Source organism: Euleptes europaea, chromosome 5 (assembly GCF_029931775.1).
Source record: "Euleptes europaea isolate rEulEur1 chromosome 5, rEulEur1.hap1, whole genome shotgun sequence".
Taxonomy (NCBI): domain Eukaryota; kingdom Metazoa; phylum Chordata; class Lepidosauria; order Squamata; family Sphaerodactylidae; genus Euleptes; species Euleptes europaea.
Window position 1 is genome coordinate 8,506,982 of NC_079316.1, and position 18,390 is coordinate 8,525,371.

The 18,390-nt window shown below is 50.1% G+C and overlaps 1 protein-coding gene across 1 annotated transcript in view; it reads left to right on the forward strand.

Annotated features, from left to right (window-relative positions):
- The window catches only part of PRSS56 (serine protease 56), a 34,770-nt gene that overhangs the window by 11,942 nt on the left and 4,438 nt on the right, over positions 1-18,390 (forward strand). The window contains exons 9-15 of the mRNA XM_056849956.1: positions 1,866-2,008; positions 3,391-3,550; positions 4,393-4,581; positions 7,890-8,051; positions 10,269-10,359; positions 11,696-11,837; positions 13,587-13,728. Coding sequence (XP_056705934.1) covers positions 1,866-2,008; positions 3,391-3,550; positions 4,393-4,581; positions 7,890-8,051; positions 10,269-10,359; positions 11,696-11,837; positions 13,587-13,728 — 1,029 coding nt within the window. The remainder of the gene's footprint in view (positions 1-1,865; positions 2,009-3,390; positions 3,551-4,392; positions 4,582-7,889; positions 8,052-10,268; positions 10,360-11,695; positions 11,838-13,586; positions 13,729-18,390) is intronic.

Sequence of the window (18,390 nt, forward strand, 5' to 3'; positions counted from 1 at the left end):
ACTGATTTGTTTTTTGGGGGAGTCCACAGTATCCGTAACACTCTCCTCCAACACTACATTTCAAAGGAATCTACTTTTTTCCTATCAGCTTTCTTCAAAGTCCAGCTTTCACACCCATACATAGTAATAGGGAATATGATGACATGAATTAATTTGATCTTGGTAGCCGGTGACACATCCTTACACTTCAGAATCTTTTCTGGCTCCTTCATGGCTGCCCTTCCCAGTCTCAGTCTCCTTCTGATTTCTATGCTGCAGACTCCCTTTTGGTTGATGATGGAGCCAGGGAATAGAAAGATAGCCTTAGGAAAGGGCATTGGGGAAGGGGGCGGCCAGAGTTCCCGGTGCATCAGTTGAGGCCTTTGCATGAACAGTGCCTAGAGAGGGCAGTCAGGGCTTACGTAATATCTGAAGCCAAACACAGCCCACCAATTTAGCAATCTTCTTGTATTTGCAGACCCAAGATTAGAGCCAGCGGGGTGTAGGGGTTAGGAGCAGTGGAGAACCGGGTTTGATGCCCCACTCCTCCGCATGAGAGGTGGACCTTAATCTGGAGAACTGGGCTGGATTCCCCACTCCTGCACATGAAGCCTGCTGGGTGACCTTGGGCCAGTCACAGTTCTCTCTGAACTCTCTCAGCCCCACCTACTTCACAAGGTGTCTGTTGTGGGGAGGGGAAGGCGATTGTAAGCCGGTTGAAGACTCCTTAAAGGTAGAGAAAATCAGGGTATAAAAACTAATTTCTTCTTCTTCTAAAATTGGCCCCTGATAGGCTACTATACGTGACAGGTCATCTTTGGGACAGACACCTTGGAACAGACACCTTGGGCTACGTTGCACAGGGCAGAGCTATCATTCTAGTACAATCTATGGGCCATGGCTCAGTGGCAGCATCTCTAACACCAGTCTGCTCTAACATTAAATTTGTTTGTGGGCTTCCTAGAGGCACCCGGTTGGCCACTGTGTCAGCAGACATCTGGACTTGATGGGCCTTGGTCTCATCCAGCATGACCTATCTTATGTTCTTATGTTCATGCAGAAGGTCCCAGGTTCAATCCGTGGCATCTCCAGTTAAAGGTGATGTGAATGACATCGACCTAACACCCTGTAGAGCCGCTGCCAGTCTGAGTAGACAATACTGACCTTGATAGACTGAGTCACTATAATGCAGCTTCTTGTGCATGTTTTTGGGCAGGGGCCATGGCTCAGTGGTAGAGCACCTGCTCAATGTGCAGAAGGCTCCACATTCAATCCCCAGTTAAAAGGACCAGGCAGTAGGTGATGTGAAAGACCTCCACCTAAGACCCTGGGAAGCTGCTGCCAGTCTGAGCAGACAATGCTGACCTTGATAGGCCTTATACTGATTCAGTATAAGGCAGCTTCATGTGTTTGCCATTTTCATCCTGCCCTTCACTCGAGAAGCTCAGGGCAACTTCATAGCCAGCGTGGTGTAGTGGTTAAGAGCGATGGTTTGGAGCAGTGGACTCTAATCTGGAGAACCAGGTTGGTTTCCCCACTCCTCCACATGAAGCCAGCTGGGTGACCTTGGGCTAGTCACAGCTCTCTTAGAGCTCTCTCAGCCCCACCTACCTTACAGGGGGTGTGTTGTGGGGAGGGGAAGGGAAGGTGATTGTAAGCCGGTTTGATTCTTCCTTAAGTGGTAGAGAAAGTTGGCATATAAAAACCAACTCTTCTTCTTGCCCTATTCGTCCTCACAACAACCCTGTGAGGTCTGTTGGGGTGAGGCAGAGCACTTGGCTCAAGGTTGCCCGGCGAACTCTCATGGCAGAGTAGGAATCTGAACCCGGGTCTCGCAGATCCATTCAAACCACCACACCCATCCCTAACATCTTCTTGCTTCACAGATGGGCCAGCAGCTGACGTAGTGATGGAGGCCCGGGTCCCTGTGTTGGCCCAAGACGTCTGTCGTGGCACCCTAGGGCGCCAGCTCTTCACCAATGCCATGTTCTGTGCTGGGTACCTTTCTGGGGGCATTGACTCTTGTCAGGTAACTGTCTGGAAGGGACTGGGGAAATGCCAACGATGCCAGGAGATTGTCATTTGAAAAGCCTCCGGGTCCCACACATGTCCGGCTTCATTGTAGAAATGCAGGAGTTTATACATAGCATGGGATTTGGTGCCCTGAGAATCTGTGCTTTCGTTTAGAAAACAGATAATCAGCTTTCTGGTCCTCATACCTCTGTGCCTATTTGGGGGAGTTCAGCAACGGTGGGCTATCTAATCACTTAGTTGGCAGGGATGAAATAGAAGTATGCTAACTTTAAAACTTTGGCACGTTTCCACATTGTGCAGTTTTGAATTGTAACCCGTAAAAGGGACCCCCAAATCCTAAATTTGGCATTAGAATGTGGAATGAGAGACTGTTCTGAGAGGTAAAATGAATGAGAACCATCTAGCTCAGGGGTGTTAAACATACGGCCCGCGGGCCAGATCCGGCCCTTTGAGAACTCTTATCCAGCCTGCAAGACAGCCGAGGCAGCCCCCCCACCCCCCACTCTCGATTTGGACTGGCGAGGCATGGCCTGGCCTGACCAAGTGACATTTATGTCATATCTGGTGCTCATAACAATTGAATTCGACACCCCTCATCTAGCCGGACCGTCTGGGCAACTACATTTTGGACTTTTTCTCTGACTCAGTTTTTTTGTTCTCTTCTTGGGGTACGGGAGGTCTGTAAGTTAAATATGAGCAGCCAGTGTGATGCAGCGACAAAAAAAGCTAATGCGATCTTGGGGTGTATCAACAGAGGCATAACATCCAAATCTCAAGATGTCATAGTTCCGCTGTACACTGTATTGGTCAGGCCGCACCTGGAGTCTTGTGTGCAGTTCTGGAGGCCCCACATCAAAAAGGATGTGGACAGAATGGAGCCGGGTGCAGAGGAGTGCGAGGAGGATGATCCGGGGCCTGGAGACCAAGCCCCACGAGGAAAGGCTGAGGGAGATAGGAATGTTCAGTCTGGAGAAGAGGAGGTTGAGGGGGGACATGGCAGCTCTCTTGAAGTACTTGAAGGGCTGTCACTTAGAGGAGGGCAGGGAGCTGCTCCTGTTGGCAACCGAGGATAGGACTTGCAATAATGGGTTTAAATTGAGGGTGGAAAGATACTGGCTAGAAGATAGTAGGAATTTTTTTTTACAGTTGTTCGACAGTGAAATGGGCTGCCTAGGGAGGTGGTGAACTCCCCCTCACTGGCAGTCTTTAAATAGAGGCTGAACAAGCACTTGTCAGGGATGCTCTAGGCTGATCCTGCATTGAACAGGGGCTTGGACTAGATGGCCTCTATGGCCCCTTCCAACTCTATGATTCAATGATTCTTTTGCTTTCCTGCATGACCCCTTTTCAAACACGCAATTCTTTTTTCCTTATCAGGGAGACTCTGGAGGCCCCCTGACTTGCTGGGACCCTCTGTCAGAGCGATACATGCTCTACGGGATCACCTCCTGGGGCGACGGCTGTGGGGAGCGAGGGAAGCCCGGGGTCTACACCCGCATCACGGCCTTCACAGACTGGATCCATCAGCAGATACAGAGTGAGTGGTGGAGCGACTCTGCTCTGAAGTCCCACACCTGCCCAGCAGGGGGCAGAATGAACAGAATGTCACATTAGGGGTTTCTTTTTTTTGGCCAACAAGTCACATCTGGCTTAGGCCATTTATGCATGGCTGTTTCCCTCGCGGTCACCCCGCCAACTACTTCAGGGCTTTGCTTTGATTATGATTGTATTTTCTGACCGTCAGAGGTCACCTCTCTCTCCCTGGGCATTTCCACATATTTTGCCCACGTTTTCCAGATTTGTGTTTAACCAGCAACCATGTTTAGCCTGGAGACGAATGAACGGTGATATGATAACCATCTTCAAGGACTTGAAGGGCTGTCACATAGAGGAGGGTGCCGAGTTGTTTTCTGTTGCCCCAGAAGGTCGGACCAGAACCAACGGGTTGAAATTAAATCCAAAGAGCTTCCGGCTAAACGTTAGGAAGAACTTTCTAATAGTTAGAGCGTTTCCTCAGTGGAACAGGCTTCCTCAGGAGGTGGTGAGCTCTCCGTCCCTGGAGGTTTTGAAGCAGAGGCTAGATGGCCATCTGTCAGCAAGGCTGATTCTATGACCTTAGGCTGATCATGAGAGGGAGGGCACCTTGGCCATCTTCTGGGCATGGAGTAGGGTCACTGGGGCTGTGTTTGAGGGAGGTAGTTGTGAATTTCCTGCATTGTGCAGGGGGTTGGACTAGATGGCCCTGGTGGTCCCTTCCAACTCTATGATTCTAGGCACCCACCCTAATTTCTCACACTTGTCTCTTCCCTTGGCAATTCACATGGCCAACCAGTCTTCTGTCTTCCACTTCTTTCCTTCCCTCCCCCCCCTTCTGTGCAGATTTGCCACCCAGCTGGGAGCCCACCTGCTTCGAGTTGCTCGCTCTCGCCCGGATGCCCCGGGAAAAGCAGTGGGCGGAACTCAGCCGCCTCTGTGCCTTCTATGCGCAGCCTTGCCCGTCTTCTGCCAACCCGGCGGTTTGCGCCCGCGCTGTGGAAGAGAAGTGCAAGATGAAGAAGCAGCAGTGTGGTGAGTGTTGGGGGAAGGGCGGCTTGGAACAGGCTCACTATGGGAGTAGGGTTGCCAAGCTCCAGGTGGGACCTGGAGATCTCCCAGAATTACAACTCATCTCCCTAGGCGACAGAGATCATTTCCCTTGGGGAAATGGCAGCTTTGGAGGGTGAATTCTATGGCATTATACCCCATAGAAGAAGATGAGTTGGTTTTTATATGCCGACTTTTTCTACCACATAAGGGAGAATCAAACCAGCTTACAATCACCTTCCCTTCCTCTCCACACAACAGACTCCCTGTGAGGTGGGTGGGACTGAGAGAGCTGAGACTAGCCCAAGGTCACCCAGCTGGCTTCATGTGTAGGAGTGGGGAAACAAATCCACCAGATTAGCCTCCGCAGCTCATGTGAAGGAGCGGGGGAAACAAACCTGGTTCTCCAGATCAGAGTCCGCTGCTCCAAACCACGGCTCTTAATGACTACACTACGCTGGCTCTCATACCCATTGAAGTCCCTCTCCTCCCCAAACCCTCCCCTGGGTCCACCCCCAAATCTCCAGGAATTTTCCAACCTAGAGTTGGCAACCATGGTTGTATACCGGGTTTTTGGGGTATTTTTCAGATTTGGGTTTAATAGACCTGAATTTTTTTGGAAAAGCCGAAAAAGCCGAATCCCCATACTGAGGTGGGGTTTTTTCCCGGCCTTTTTTTTTTTTTTTTTTTGAATATCCAAAAATGTTGGGGCCCATTAAACCCTATGGAAAATCTTTGAGGGGCTCTGGGGTGGTTTTTGAAGGTAGAGCCACCAAATTTGCATCACAGCTGCAAGGGACTCTTCTTACAAGAACCCCCGAGTTTGGTGAAGTTTGGGGCAGGGGGGTTCAATTTTAAGGGCCCCCAAAGAGAACGCCCCCACCCATCCTCCACTGAAAACCTTCAGTAACCTGACCTAGTAAATAAGACCTAGGGAAACCACTGCCGAGCAGCCCCAGCTCAAAATGGAAAAAAAAGTATTGCAGAAAAACAAGCATTTTCGTGTAACCAGGAATGCCAAACCCAAACCCCGAAACAATCAGCAGCGAGCATCCCAGCTGGGACGGACAATGGAACGGCAAGAGGTTCCCTCAGCAAGACGCCCCGAATCCAGTGTAGCTCACCAACAATGTGCTTTGTTTCCTGACAAAACCAGGAAGGAGAAGCAGGCCAAAGTAGAAAGGAAAGAAGAGAGCTTCCCGTGGTGGTGAAGCAGCGTGATCCCCAGATCTGTGCCGCCCTCAGGAGATGGATAATGGATGAGAACTGGAACACTCAAAACAAGAGGGCAAAACTCCCGACGCTTTAGAGCAGGGGTGGCGAACTCATTTGGTACGAGGGCTGGATGTGACATAAAAGTCACTCGGTCGGGCCGGGCCATGGGTACCATAAAGTTTAATGTCAGGTACCTAGGGCACCTAGGCAACAAGAGCCCCATGGTGCAGAGGGGTAAGCTGCAGTACTGCAGTTCAAGCTCTGCTCACGACCTGAGTTCGATCCCGACGGAGGTCGTTTTCAGGTAGCCGGCTCAAGGTCGACTCAGCCTTCCATCCTTCCGAGGTCGGTCAAATGAGGACCCAGCTTGCTGGGGGTAAAGGGAAGATGACTGGGGAAGGCACTGGCAAACCACCCCGCAAACAAAGCCTGCCTAGTAAACGTTTGGATGTGAAGTCACCCCATGGGTCAGGAATGACCCAGTGCTTGCACAGGGGACCTTTACCTTTACTATTACCGCCTTGATTGCCTTCTGTAGCTAGTACAGAGGCTGTGGCTCAGTTTGTAGAGCATCTGTTTGGCATGCAGAAGGTCCCAGGTTCAATCCCCGGCTTGCAGAGGGGACCTTTACCTTTTTACCTAGGGTTGCCAACCTCCAGGTACTAGCTGGGGATCTCCTGCTATTGCAACTGATCTCCAGCCGATAGAGATCAGTTCCCCTGGAGAAAGTGGCCGCTTTGGCAATTGGACACTATGGCATTGAAGTCCCTCCCCTCCCCAAACCCCTCCCTCCTCAGGCTCCGCCCCCAAAACCTCCTGCCGGTAGCGAAGAGGGACCTGGCAACCCTACCTGGATTTCCCATCCAAGTACTAATCAGAGCCAACCCTGCTTAGCTTCTGAGATCCGCCGCAGTCACTGGACTACCTTGACCGGTCATACCGTTGCCAGGTCCCTCCTGGCAACTGGTGGGGGGCCGGGGGGGGATCACCGGCGGCAGGGCCGGTGTCACAGAGACGTTGCTGGTGACATGGGACGCTCTGGTACTTGGGCAAAAACTGTATGGTAGAAGCCTACCTCCGCTGCCGGTAAGCCCCCCTGCTAGCCAGCTGAACCTCAGGGGTGGGCAGTGGGTGGGGGCAGGGGCCTGGCAACCCTGGCAGGTCACCCGCTCTCAGGCTGACCAACCTCGAAGGGTTATTACAAGACAAAATGGAGGACGAACCATTTTTTTTAAGTCAAGCCATAGGCAACCTGTGGCAACTTCATAGGAGTTTCAAGGCAACAGATGTTCGGAGGTGGTTGGCCATTGCCTGCCTCTGCGGAGCAACCCTGGGCTCTCTTCGCCGTCTCCCATCCGAGTACTAACCAGTACAGGCTCTGCTTAGCTTCTGAGATCTGATGAGATCAGGCTAGCCTGGGTAGGGTTGCCAGTAGGCTTACCAGGTCCTTCCTCTGCTCTGGCGGGAGGCTATGGGGCTGTGGGCTCGATTGTGCGCGTGTGCACGTTTGCCCGCCGACCCTCAGGTGGTCGACGGGCAGAGGGGCGAATTGCCGGGGGTTTTCCCCCGGCAATTCGCCCTGCTGCCCGTCAACCACCTGAGGGTCGGCGGGCAAACGTGCACCCTAGTTGCCAGGTCTCTCTTCACCTCCGGCGGGAGGTTTTTGGTGTGGAGCCTAGGGAGGGCGGGGTTTGGGGAGGGGAGGGACTTCAATGCCATAGAGTCCAATGGCCAAAGCAGCCATTTTTTCCAGGTGAACTGATCTCTATCGGCTGGAGATCAGTTGTAATAGCAGGAGATCTCCAGCTAGTACCTGGAGGTTGGCAAGCCTAAGCCTGGGCCACACAGGTTCAGGCAAAAATTGATCTTGGGAGGTTCTGTTTGCAAAACACAGGTTGCGTCACTGAGCTCTGGCCTCTTACCACTGGCAAGGGACTGGTGCTCACGTCGGAGTCTATGGTCTTCCCTGCCTCATAAGCTTTAACGTCTGCATAAATACATGGTGCAAAGCCAGTTGTAGCTGAGCATGCGGTTCTTTCAGGCCTCATCCGACTGCGCTTCCTTTTCTTTCCCCTCAGAGCTGCGCTCCTACGCCCAGACCTTGCTGGAGTTCTTGCGTCGGGCCGAGGAGTTTTTCCGGACTCAGGTCGACGTCTCGTTCTTCACACACTCCCTCCCGCAATTCATGGAGCAAATCTATCGCCATCTCTTTCCTGCTCGGGTGCGCCGGGAATCCACAGGTACTCGCTGACGCAGGTCCTGAGCGAGTTGGGGGTGTCTGTGAAAATGGGCCTTTTCTAAAAAATAAAAAAAAAATTGAAATAAATCAAAAGCGTTTCCGGCTAAACATTATGAAGAACTTTCTGAGAGTTAGAGCGGTTCCTCAGTGGCACAGGCTTCCTCAGGAGGTGGTGGGCTCTCCTTCCTTGGAGGTTTTGAAGCAGAGGCTAGATGGCCATCTGTCAGCAATGCTGATTTTGTGAACTTAGAGAGATCAGGAGAGGGAGGGCAGGAAGGGCTGCGTCAGTGTTTGGCTCTCGTGGCCCTTCCTTACATGCCCAGGGTAATGTCGATCGCACATTGGGGACAGGAAGCAATTTTCCTCCAGGCCAGATTGGCCAGGGATCCTGGAGGAATTTTTGTTGCTATCTTTTGGGCATGGAGTCGGGGTTGCTCTGTGTGTGTGTGTGTGTGTGTGTGTGAGGTAGTTGTGAATTTCCTGCATTGTGCATGGGGTTGGACTAGATGACCCTGGTGGTCCCTTCCAACTCTGTCGCCTTTTATGCATGGCCGTTTCCCTCGCGGCCACCCCTCCTCTGACTTTGGATCTTTGTTTGGATTAGGCATGCTGTTTCCGACTGTCAGAGGTCGCCTTGCTCTCCTCCTGCTTTCCCCCGCATTTTGCCGATGTTTTCAAATTCGAGTTAAAACAGATCCCTCAAAATGTGGGCAAAATGCATCTCTGTCACTCTGACTTTCTAGTCAAGTCCCCCTCTAAAGTCTTTCACTTCCAACAAGGCTTAGACCCTGGGGAGCTGCTGCCAGTCTGAGTAGGCAATACTGACCTTGATAGACCAAGGGTCTGATTCAATATAAGGCAGCTTCATGTGTGTTTGGAGAGGGGCCGTGGCTCAGTGGGTGGAGCATCTGTTTGGCATGCAGATGGTCCCAGGTTCCATCCCTGGCATCTCCAGTTAAAATAGGGTTGCCAGGTCCCTCTTCGCCACTGGTGGGAGGTTTTGGGTGCAGAGCCTGAGGAGGGCGGGGTTTGGGGAGGGGAGGGACTTCAATGCCATAGAGCCCAATTGCCAAAGCGGCTGTTTTCTCCAGGTGAACTGACCTCTATTGGCTGGAGATCAGTTGTAATAGCAGGAGATCTCCAGCTAGTACCTGGAAGTTGAACTGAAGATAATGATCAGCACGTAGACTCAACGATTTCTGATACAAAACTTAACAACTACTTAAATTCCTCTACAATATTTTATTTACCAACGTCTATAGTATAATTCAGGCATTATACATCATACCTAGATTTTCACCGTTCCCACATTATACTTCATGCACGTTACAATTATATCCTATGAATTTTCATACATACAATAAAGATTTCTATAGTACTATTCAATCAACCAAATATACCAGTATACAAATAACACCAACACCTAATTTCATTCCCAAAGACGTTACTCTCCTAGGTTTGAGGTAAGTTTTTGATAAAGCTATAAGCCTATGGACAGGAGTGTTCGTTCTTTCCGGGGTCAAAAATCTCCCGCCCAGCCTGAGCTCCGTCCGGGATGGATCAGATAAGGTAAGAAAGTCAGAACTTTTTTCCAACTGGGATTGCCATCCAAAGTGAAACAAACAAGGCAAAAATCAAACCAAGGTGAGGACGTGGGATCGATCTGTATCATGTTTCGATGGCTTCATCAGCTCGCCGTTAATTGAATTGCTCTGGTAGCATTGCATTACATATTGTATATCATGCATCTGGTCCATCACCTAAACCACGGTAACGGATGAAGCCATCAAAACGTGATCGATCCCAGTAATGTGCATGAAGTATAATGTGGGAACAGTGAAAATTTAGGCACGATGTATAATGCCTGGATATGATACTGTAGTGGTTGGTAATTAAAAATATTGTGGAGGAATTTAAGTAGTTGTTAAGTTTTGTATCAGAAATTGTTGAGTCTACATGCTGATCATTATCTTCAGTTTATCCTATTTGCAGCATAGGTTTACAGTACCTGGAAGTTGGCAACCCTAAGTTAAGAGTGTCAGGCAGCCGGTGGTGTGAAAGACCCTGGAGAGCCGCTGCCAGTCTGAGTAGACAATACTGACCTTGATGGACTGAGGGTCTGGTTAGGTATAAGGCAGCTTCATGTGTATAAACTCCTCAGGGTGGGGAAAGGGACGGTGGAGGCCTTCTCCAAACTGATACCTGTCTCACCCCAAAGAGCAGGGTTCAGACCCAGAGCTGGTCATTGCTGAAGGAGAAGAACATGGCAGGAAAATGCAGGAAAGAGAAGACCAGACTTCCCGTAGGAGGTAAGCCTACTCTTGGGGGCCGAAGACAAGTGAAATGACCACATTGCTCCAGGCTCAGATTTTTCTACGAAAGTGCAAACGCTCCACCAAGGAAAGAGGAACCTGGGTGCTGCTTGGAGCTTGAACTACGCCGACGGGCCCAAACCATGTGTTGGATACACCAGTGGCCAATTTCTAAGTTGTCTGTGAGGACCTCGAGTCCTGTCTAACAGTCACATGTGAACACTGTCGCCTGGAGATCAGTTGTAATTCCAGGAGATTTCCAAGCCCCACCTGGAGGATGTCAACCCTAGGGTGCATTCATGTCTGCTTTTGAGTCCAGAAATTTCAGGGTACATGAAATGGTCCCTGTAGTGTTCCCCTACCCCCGCTTCAAAGATTTCACAGTATGTGGGCCACACTATTTTATCGGGACTAGTAACTTGCTTTTTCATAACCGACACAGGTTTTGCTTCTAGGGTTGCCAGTCTCCAGGTAGTGGCTGGAGATCTCCCGCTGCTACATCTGATCTCCAGGCGACAAAGATCACCTGGAGAAAATGGCTGCTTTGGAAGGTGGACTCTACGGCATTATACCCCATTGAAGCCTCAAACCCCTCCCTCCTCAGGGTACACCCCCAAAATCTCAGGTATTTCCCAACCTGGAACTGGCAATCCTATTTTGCTCTTCAGCATGCTGGGTGTTAGGGTAGGGTTGCCAACCTCCCGGTACTAGCTGGAGATCTCCTGCTATTACAACTGATCTCCAGCCGACAGAGATCGGTTCCCCTGGAGAAAACGGCCGCTTTGGCAATTGGACTCTATGGCATTGAAGTCCCTCCCCTCCCCAAACCCCGGCCTCCTCAGGCTCCGCCCCAAAAACCTCCTACCGGTGGCAAAGAAGGGCCTGGCAACCCTATCATAGTGACATAACAAATGCTGAGATTTGCGCCATTGTGAAATACAAACGCACACACCCAGCCCCTCAAGTAGGGTTGCCAACCTCCAGGATGGGCCTGGAGATCTTCCGCTGTACAACTGATCTCCCAAGATCAGTTCCCCTGGGGAAAATGGCTGCCTTTGAGGGCGGACTCTATGGCATCACATCCCAGCTGAGGTGCCTCCTCTCCTGAAACCCTCCCTGCCCAGGCTCCACCTCCAAAAATCTCCAGGTATTTCCCAGCCTAGAGCTGGCAACCCTACCAGCAGACCCAAAAGGAGTAGGAATACTGACAGATCTATAAGCAACGTCGACACGTGGTGGGAAGCCTAACCCTAACCTTGATGCCTTAGGCTTCCCCAGCAAGGAATTAGGCTGAGTTCTGATTTTGTCCCCCCGCTCCCATCTCTTCTTGCAGGACCCCCCGCTCCACACATCCCTCCTTTGCCTCGTTGTTCCAGGGGACGGGGCCCAGTTTGGGCGACTGGGTCCAAGCGCTGACCGCCATGGCCGAGGGTTCCAGAACGGGATCGAGTGGGGAGGAGCAGCTTTTCTTGCAGGTATGTGGGTTAGCGTAGGGCGGGCGCGAGGTTGGTGCGGGACGACAGCTGCAAAGGTAGGCCACTAGGGCGGCCAGGTCCCTCTTCTCCACGAAACTGTGGCCCTTCCATTGTGAACCATAGCTGTTGCCTCTCTCCCCATGGCGTAGGGTTGCCAACCTCCAGGTACTTAGCAGCAATAGACACTTCTGTATATACAATAGTTACAACCAAATTAACCCAGAAACAAGCTCTTATAGGAGTCTATGGAAGTATACTAGCCACTTGCTGGCAGATAATATGAAATTAATGCTACCCGTGGGAGCTATGGGAGAATATTGGAGAGGATATACCAACCTGCGGTTTAAGGGTTTGAGAAGGAACTGAGGAAAGAACCGAAATGGCCGTATTCTTTTTCTACCAGACATCTGTGAAAGAAAAGAGAAGAAAAATTATAAAAATGAATTTTATGCAATATACAGATGATACATACCTGTTGTACTTCAAGAAAAAATACATACCTTTTTGGATATAGGAACATTGCATGTGTTGGTTGTATACCATATTGGATATTGGAAAAAATGTATTTTGCATTGTGTATTTTGTATTATTGTAAGCTTGTATATGTTAGATTGTTGTGGTATAATATAGAATTTGTAATATTGATATAAGAGCTTGTTTCTGTGTTAATTTGGTTGATACTAGCTGGAGATCTCCTGCTATTACAACTGATCTCCAGCCAATAGAGATCAGTTCCCCTGGAGATAATGGCCGCTTTGGCCATTGGACTCTATGGCATTGAAACTCCTCCCCTCCCCAAACCCTGCCCTCCTCAGGCTCCGACCCCAAAAACCTCCAGCCAGTGGTGAAGAGGGACCTGGCAGGGTTGCCTGAGGAGGGCGGGGTTTGGGGACTTCAATGCCATAGAGTCCAATTGCCAAGGCGGCCATTTTCTCCAGGGGAACTGATCTCTGTTGGCTGGAGATCAGTTGTAATAGCGGGAGATCTCCAGCTATCACCTGGAGGTTGGAGCAACCCAAGACAGCACTATAAACAAATTGCTTATGCCAAAAAGTGAATTTTATAGTGAAAAAGTGCAAGATATATACAAATATATACAAATAGGGATACAACAGGATACAAATGTACAAAAAGAAATCCACAAAATATGACCATAAAGAGGATATCACAGATCCTAATTTAACAGGTAAGTCAAAATATACAACCCACTTAGGTGTCTATTTGAAAAGAGTCTCTAGTAAATGCAAAAATTAAATTTAGTTGTCAAGCAACTAAATACACCAACTAGAAGAAAGCCACGAAGGGACGATGCCAGGACATGTCGTCTAGATCGGGACCACGTTTCGCCTATGGCTTCATCAGCGACCTGTATCTGTGTATCACAACAAACAATATACAAAAATATCATAGCTACTCTTTTACCTGACTTACCTGTTAAATTAGGATCTGTTATATCCTCTTTATGGTCATATTTTGTGGATTGCTTTTTGTACATTTGTATCTTGTTGTATCCCTATTTGTATATATTTGTATATATCTTGCACTTTTCCACTATAAAATTCACTTTTTGGCATAAGCAATTTGTTTATAGTGCTGTCTTGGGTTGCTCCAATCATCCTTACAGCACCGAGCCTTTATATTTGCATGCATCACCTGGAGGTTGGCAACCCTACCTACCATGGCGTTCTCTACCTCAATAAAGCAATCCAGGAGGCTGCATTTGCTTCTGCCTCTTCTCCTCTTCCACAGCCGGCTGAAGGCGAGCTGGAGGATCTCCAGGCCCAGGGTTGGCTCTTTATTCAGCAGCTGCGGCGAGAGCTGAGCCCGGAGGGTGCCTTTCCAGATGTGGAACCGGAGCAGGGAGCGGCCGGCGCATCTCCTGCGCCCAATGGTACGTGCCCATAGAACAGGGCCAGAAACTCAAAAGGTGAGGGTTTGTGGACACTCGGTGGAGCTGAAGCCCAGGGCGGGGCCCGCTTGTCTCGAGATCCAGATGTTGGCAGGGAAAAAAAAGGTTAGTAAATATTTGAATTAACTAAACCGGGGGTCTCCAACATGGCACCCAAGGGTGCCAACACCTTTCCAGGCACACACCTAGTGTTTTTTAGGGCATAGGTGCAGCCAGGGGGGGCTTTTGCCCAGCAAGGCTTCAGATTCGGAATTGGAGATCTGATTGGCTGTGCCGACGTTTAGAAAGGATAGCAGCAGCTACCCCCGCCGCCCAAGTGTGGCCGCCATTTTGTGTCTGGCTCCGCCTCCTGCGGCAGCCATTTTACGGCTGTGTCAGAATTCCAGCGGCGCCTGCAGGTCCTAAAGGGTTGGAGGTCCCTGTGCCGGAGCATTTATATTCCTTGGCTGAATCAAGCCAGCGACCCATGAGTAAGGGCCCTTTCTACTAGGGTTGCCATCTCCAGGGAAGGAAATTCCAGGAGATTTGGGGGTGGAGCCTGAGGAGGATGAGTCTGGGGAGAGAAGAGACCTCAGTGAGGTGTACTGCCAAAGAGTCCAGCCTCCAAAGCCGCCATTTTCTCCAGGGAACTGATCTCTGTAGGCTGGAGATCAGTTGTAATTCCAGGATGCCTCCAGGCCCCACCTAGAAGTTGCCAAGCTGATCAGTGCAAACTCTGCAAAGAAAAACTGACTGCAATACATGTAAATTATGTAAATGAAGCACTGGTTCTTGTAGGTTATCCGGGCTGTGTGACCGTGGTCTTGGTATTTTCTTTCCTGACGTTTCGCCAGCAGCTGTGGCAGGCATCTTCAGAGGAGTCACACTGAAGGACAGTGTCTCTCAGTGTCAAGTGCGTAGGAAGAGTAATATATAGTCAGAAAGGGGTTGGGTTTGAGCTGAGTATTGTCCTGCAAAAAGTATTAGAGGTAACGTGCTAATCATTGTCCTGTAAGTATCAAGATATTGTGCTAATGAGGGTGTGGTATGTTAATATGGAACCATTGTATCCTGAAGTGATCTGTTAATGTGTGGATCCAAAACTAATCCGCATGGCTATTGTGGACTGTAGTCTTTGTTAGTCTGGAGGTTTTCAGGACAAAAGGTTTTCAGGTCCTGAAAACCTCCAGACTAACAAAGACTACAGTCCACAATAGCCATGCGGATTAGCTTTTGATCCACACATTAACAGATCACTTCAGCATACAATGGTTCCACATTAACATACCACACCCTCATTAGCCCATTATCTTGATCCTTACAGGACAATGATTAGCACATTACCTTTGATACTTTTTGAGGACAATGATTCAGCTCAAACCCAACCCCTTTCTGACTATATATTACTCTTCCTACACACTTGACACTGAGAGACACTGTCCTTCAGTGTGACTCCTCTGAAGATGCCGGCCACAGCTGCTGGTGAAACGTCAGGAAAGAAAATACCAAGACCACGGTCATACAGCCCGGATAACCCACAAGAACCGATGAACTCTGACCGTGAAAGCCTTCGACAATATTTTAAATGAAGCACATTTGCATGCATTTGGTGCCTGCTCGTCATTCATTGTGCTGGTCACAGGCGTGGGGAGTAGGGCTGCCAGGTCCCTCTTCGCCACCGGCAGGAGGTTTTGGGGGCGGAGCCTGAAGAGGGCGGGCTTTGGGGAGGGGAGGGACTTAGGAAATGCATTAAAAATGCAGCCTAGTAATTTGAATAGTTAATGCACTACAAAAAGTAATAAAATGACATTTAATGCCTTTGTTCGGGGCTCAGTTCTTTTTATGCTTCCTGAAAGCAAACTGAGTCTCGCAGCTGTGAATAAAACTGTTTCCCTTGAATTCTAGTCCAGGGTCTCTCTGCTTTAATCCTGATTTATGGTGTCCTGCCGTTACACCGTAGAGTCCACTTGCCAAAGCACCCATTTCCTCCAGGTGGTCTGATCTCTATCATTTGGAAATCAGTTATAATAGCGGGAGATCTCCAGCTAGTACCTTGAGGTTGGCAACCCTAGTGGGGAGTAAGGTTACTAGGTCCCCCTTCGCCACCGGTGGGAGGTTTTTGGGTTGGAGGCTGAGGAGGGCGGGGTTTGAAGAAGGGAGGGCGATGCCATAGAGTCCAATGGCCGAAGCGGCCGTTTTCTCCAGGGGAACTGATCTCTATCGGCTGGAGATCAGTTGCAATAGCGGGAAATCTCCAGCTAGTATCTGGAGGTTGGCAACCCTAGCGGGGAGAGATAAACCGCTCTAAGGAGCACCGAAGTTCCCTCTCTGCCCACTGGCAGATTCTCCCCAGTCCCTTCTCTGGTTTCTGAGATTTCACCAGACGTCTTTGACTTCTTAGGGGCTAGACAGTTGCTTAAAAAAAATTCCTAACAGCTGAGCGTCTTCGGTCATGGCATTTGGCCACCGGTATCACGTTCCATGCAAGCGCGGTGCAGCTGCATCTTCGCGAAAGACACATCTCTCCCGGCAGCCAACCCCATTCTTTGATTTGCCTGAAATGGCCCTGTGAGGCGCCACGGAGAGTTCTCCTTGTTGCCGGTCATGGCAGAGCGCCACGCACCACTACACCGGCTACTTGACACAACTGCACCAAGGTACAACGACACAGTCAAAGTAATATTCTGGTCACCGGGCTTAAAAAAGGATATTGCAGAACTTGAGAAGGTGCAGAAAAGAGCGACCAAAATGATCAGGGGACTAGAGCAACGGCCCTATGGGGAGCGGTTAGGACGCTTAGGGCTTTAGCTTGGAAAGAAGGCGGCTGAGGGGAGGCATGATAGAGGTGTATAAAATTATGCATGGTTTGGAGAGGGTGGACAGGGAGAAGCTTTTCTCCCTCCCTCATAATACTAGAATGCAGGGTCATCTGCTGAAGCTGGAGGGCGAGGGATTAAAAAAATAGATAAAAGGAAGTATTTATTCACACAACGCGTAGTTAAATTGTGGAACTCCCTGCCCCAGGATGTGTTGATGGATGCCAATTTGGAAGGCTTCAAGAGGGGACCTGTTCATGGAGGAGAGGGGTATCCATGGCTACTAGTCAAAACGGATACTAGTCATGGTGCATACCTATTCTCTCCAGAATCAGAGGAGCAGGCCTGTTATATCAGGTGCTGTGGAGCACAGGCAGGACGGTGCTGCTGCAGCGGTCTTGCTTGTGGGCTTCCTAGAGGCTCCTGGTTGGCCGCTGTGGGAACCCACTGCTGGACTCAATGGGCCTGGGTCTGATCCAGCAGGGCTTTTCTTATGTTCTTCATATTTGAGTGCTTTGCCCTACAGTCATTCAGAGCCTTCAGACACCTCTCTCTCACACAGTCGTAACCCACTAGAGCAGAGGTCCCCACTGTTTTTGAGCCTATGGGCACGTTTGGGATTCTAACACCGGGTGGTGGGACAAGCCCAAAATGGTTATCACAGGAGGTGGAGCTACACACACACACACACACATAGGAAGCCCAAGTGCAAGGGAGAAGAGGGGTAATTTTAAAAAAGTACACTGGGGAAGAGGAGGGAGAGGGAATAGACCCAACACCGTGGTGGCAGCTGCCACCGAAACAATGCTATTTTAATCCGCACAGCCAATCAGATCTGCAGTGCCCAATCCGAAGCCCTGCAGAGCAAGTGCTCCTCATGCCCTCCACCCACTTTCTAAAAACACTGGGTGGGTGCTAGGAAAGGTGTTGGCAGGCACCCGGTTGGGGACCCCTAGACTAGAGGATTAAATGGGGGGCGGGGGAAGCAAGGGGCTGGAGAGGCAGATTTCCCAGCTGTTTTTTTTGTTGGGATGTCATCTAGGCAAAAAGGCACGGTCGCGTTAGCCTCCTTTATTCCCTGTTTCAGCCGGGATTCAGCCAGGATCGAACGCAGGAGCTTTCGCCGAACGTGGGTTCGATCCTGGCTGAATGCTGGCTGAAACAGGGGATAAAGGAGGCTAAAGCGGCCGTGCGTTTCTGCCCATCTTGAGTGGCTAATTGATGCAGGGTTCACAGTGGAAACCAAGCCAAGTCCAAGTTGAAATTCTCTCAGTTCTAAACGCTGGGAATAATAATGGCAAAAATGGATCTTCAGTGGCTGAAAGGAGCTGAAAGGCACTAGAAATAAGCCTTTGGGTTGGTTCTGAGGGGAGGAAGGGGGCAGGCTTGAGGTGGAGAGGAGAGGCATGAGGGGGTGAGGTTTCCGATCGGGTCTCCCAGAATTACAACAAATCTCCAGACCACAGGGATCAGTTCCCTTGGAGAACATGGCTGCTTTGGAGGGTAGACTCTAATGCCTTACACCCCGCTGAGGTTCCTCCCCTCCCCAAACCCCACCTTCCCCAGGCTCCACTCCCAAATCGCCAAGAATTTGCCAACCCAGAGTTACAAGAATATGCAAAGCCTAGTTTGCCTTTCTCCCTGTTATGCTGATTGTCTAGTGGCAGGGAATCTACCTGCCACTTCGGCAGGAACTAGTCCCTAGATGCACCCAGGAAGCTCTCCATCAGGTTGTGACGGAGATGTTGTTTGCCCCCAGCACCTGGTATTCCGTGGTATACTGCCCCTAAACATGGAGGTGCTATTTGCTGGCTCAGAATATAGAGCCTCTGCTTGGCATGCAGAAGGT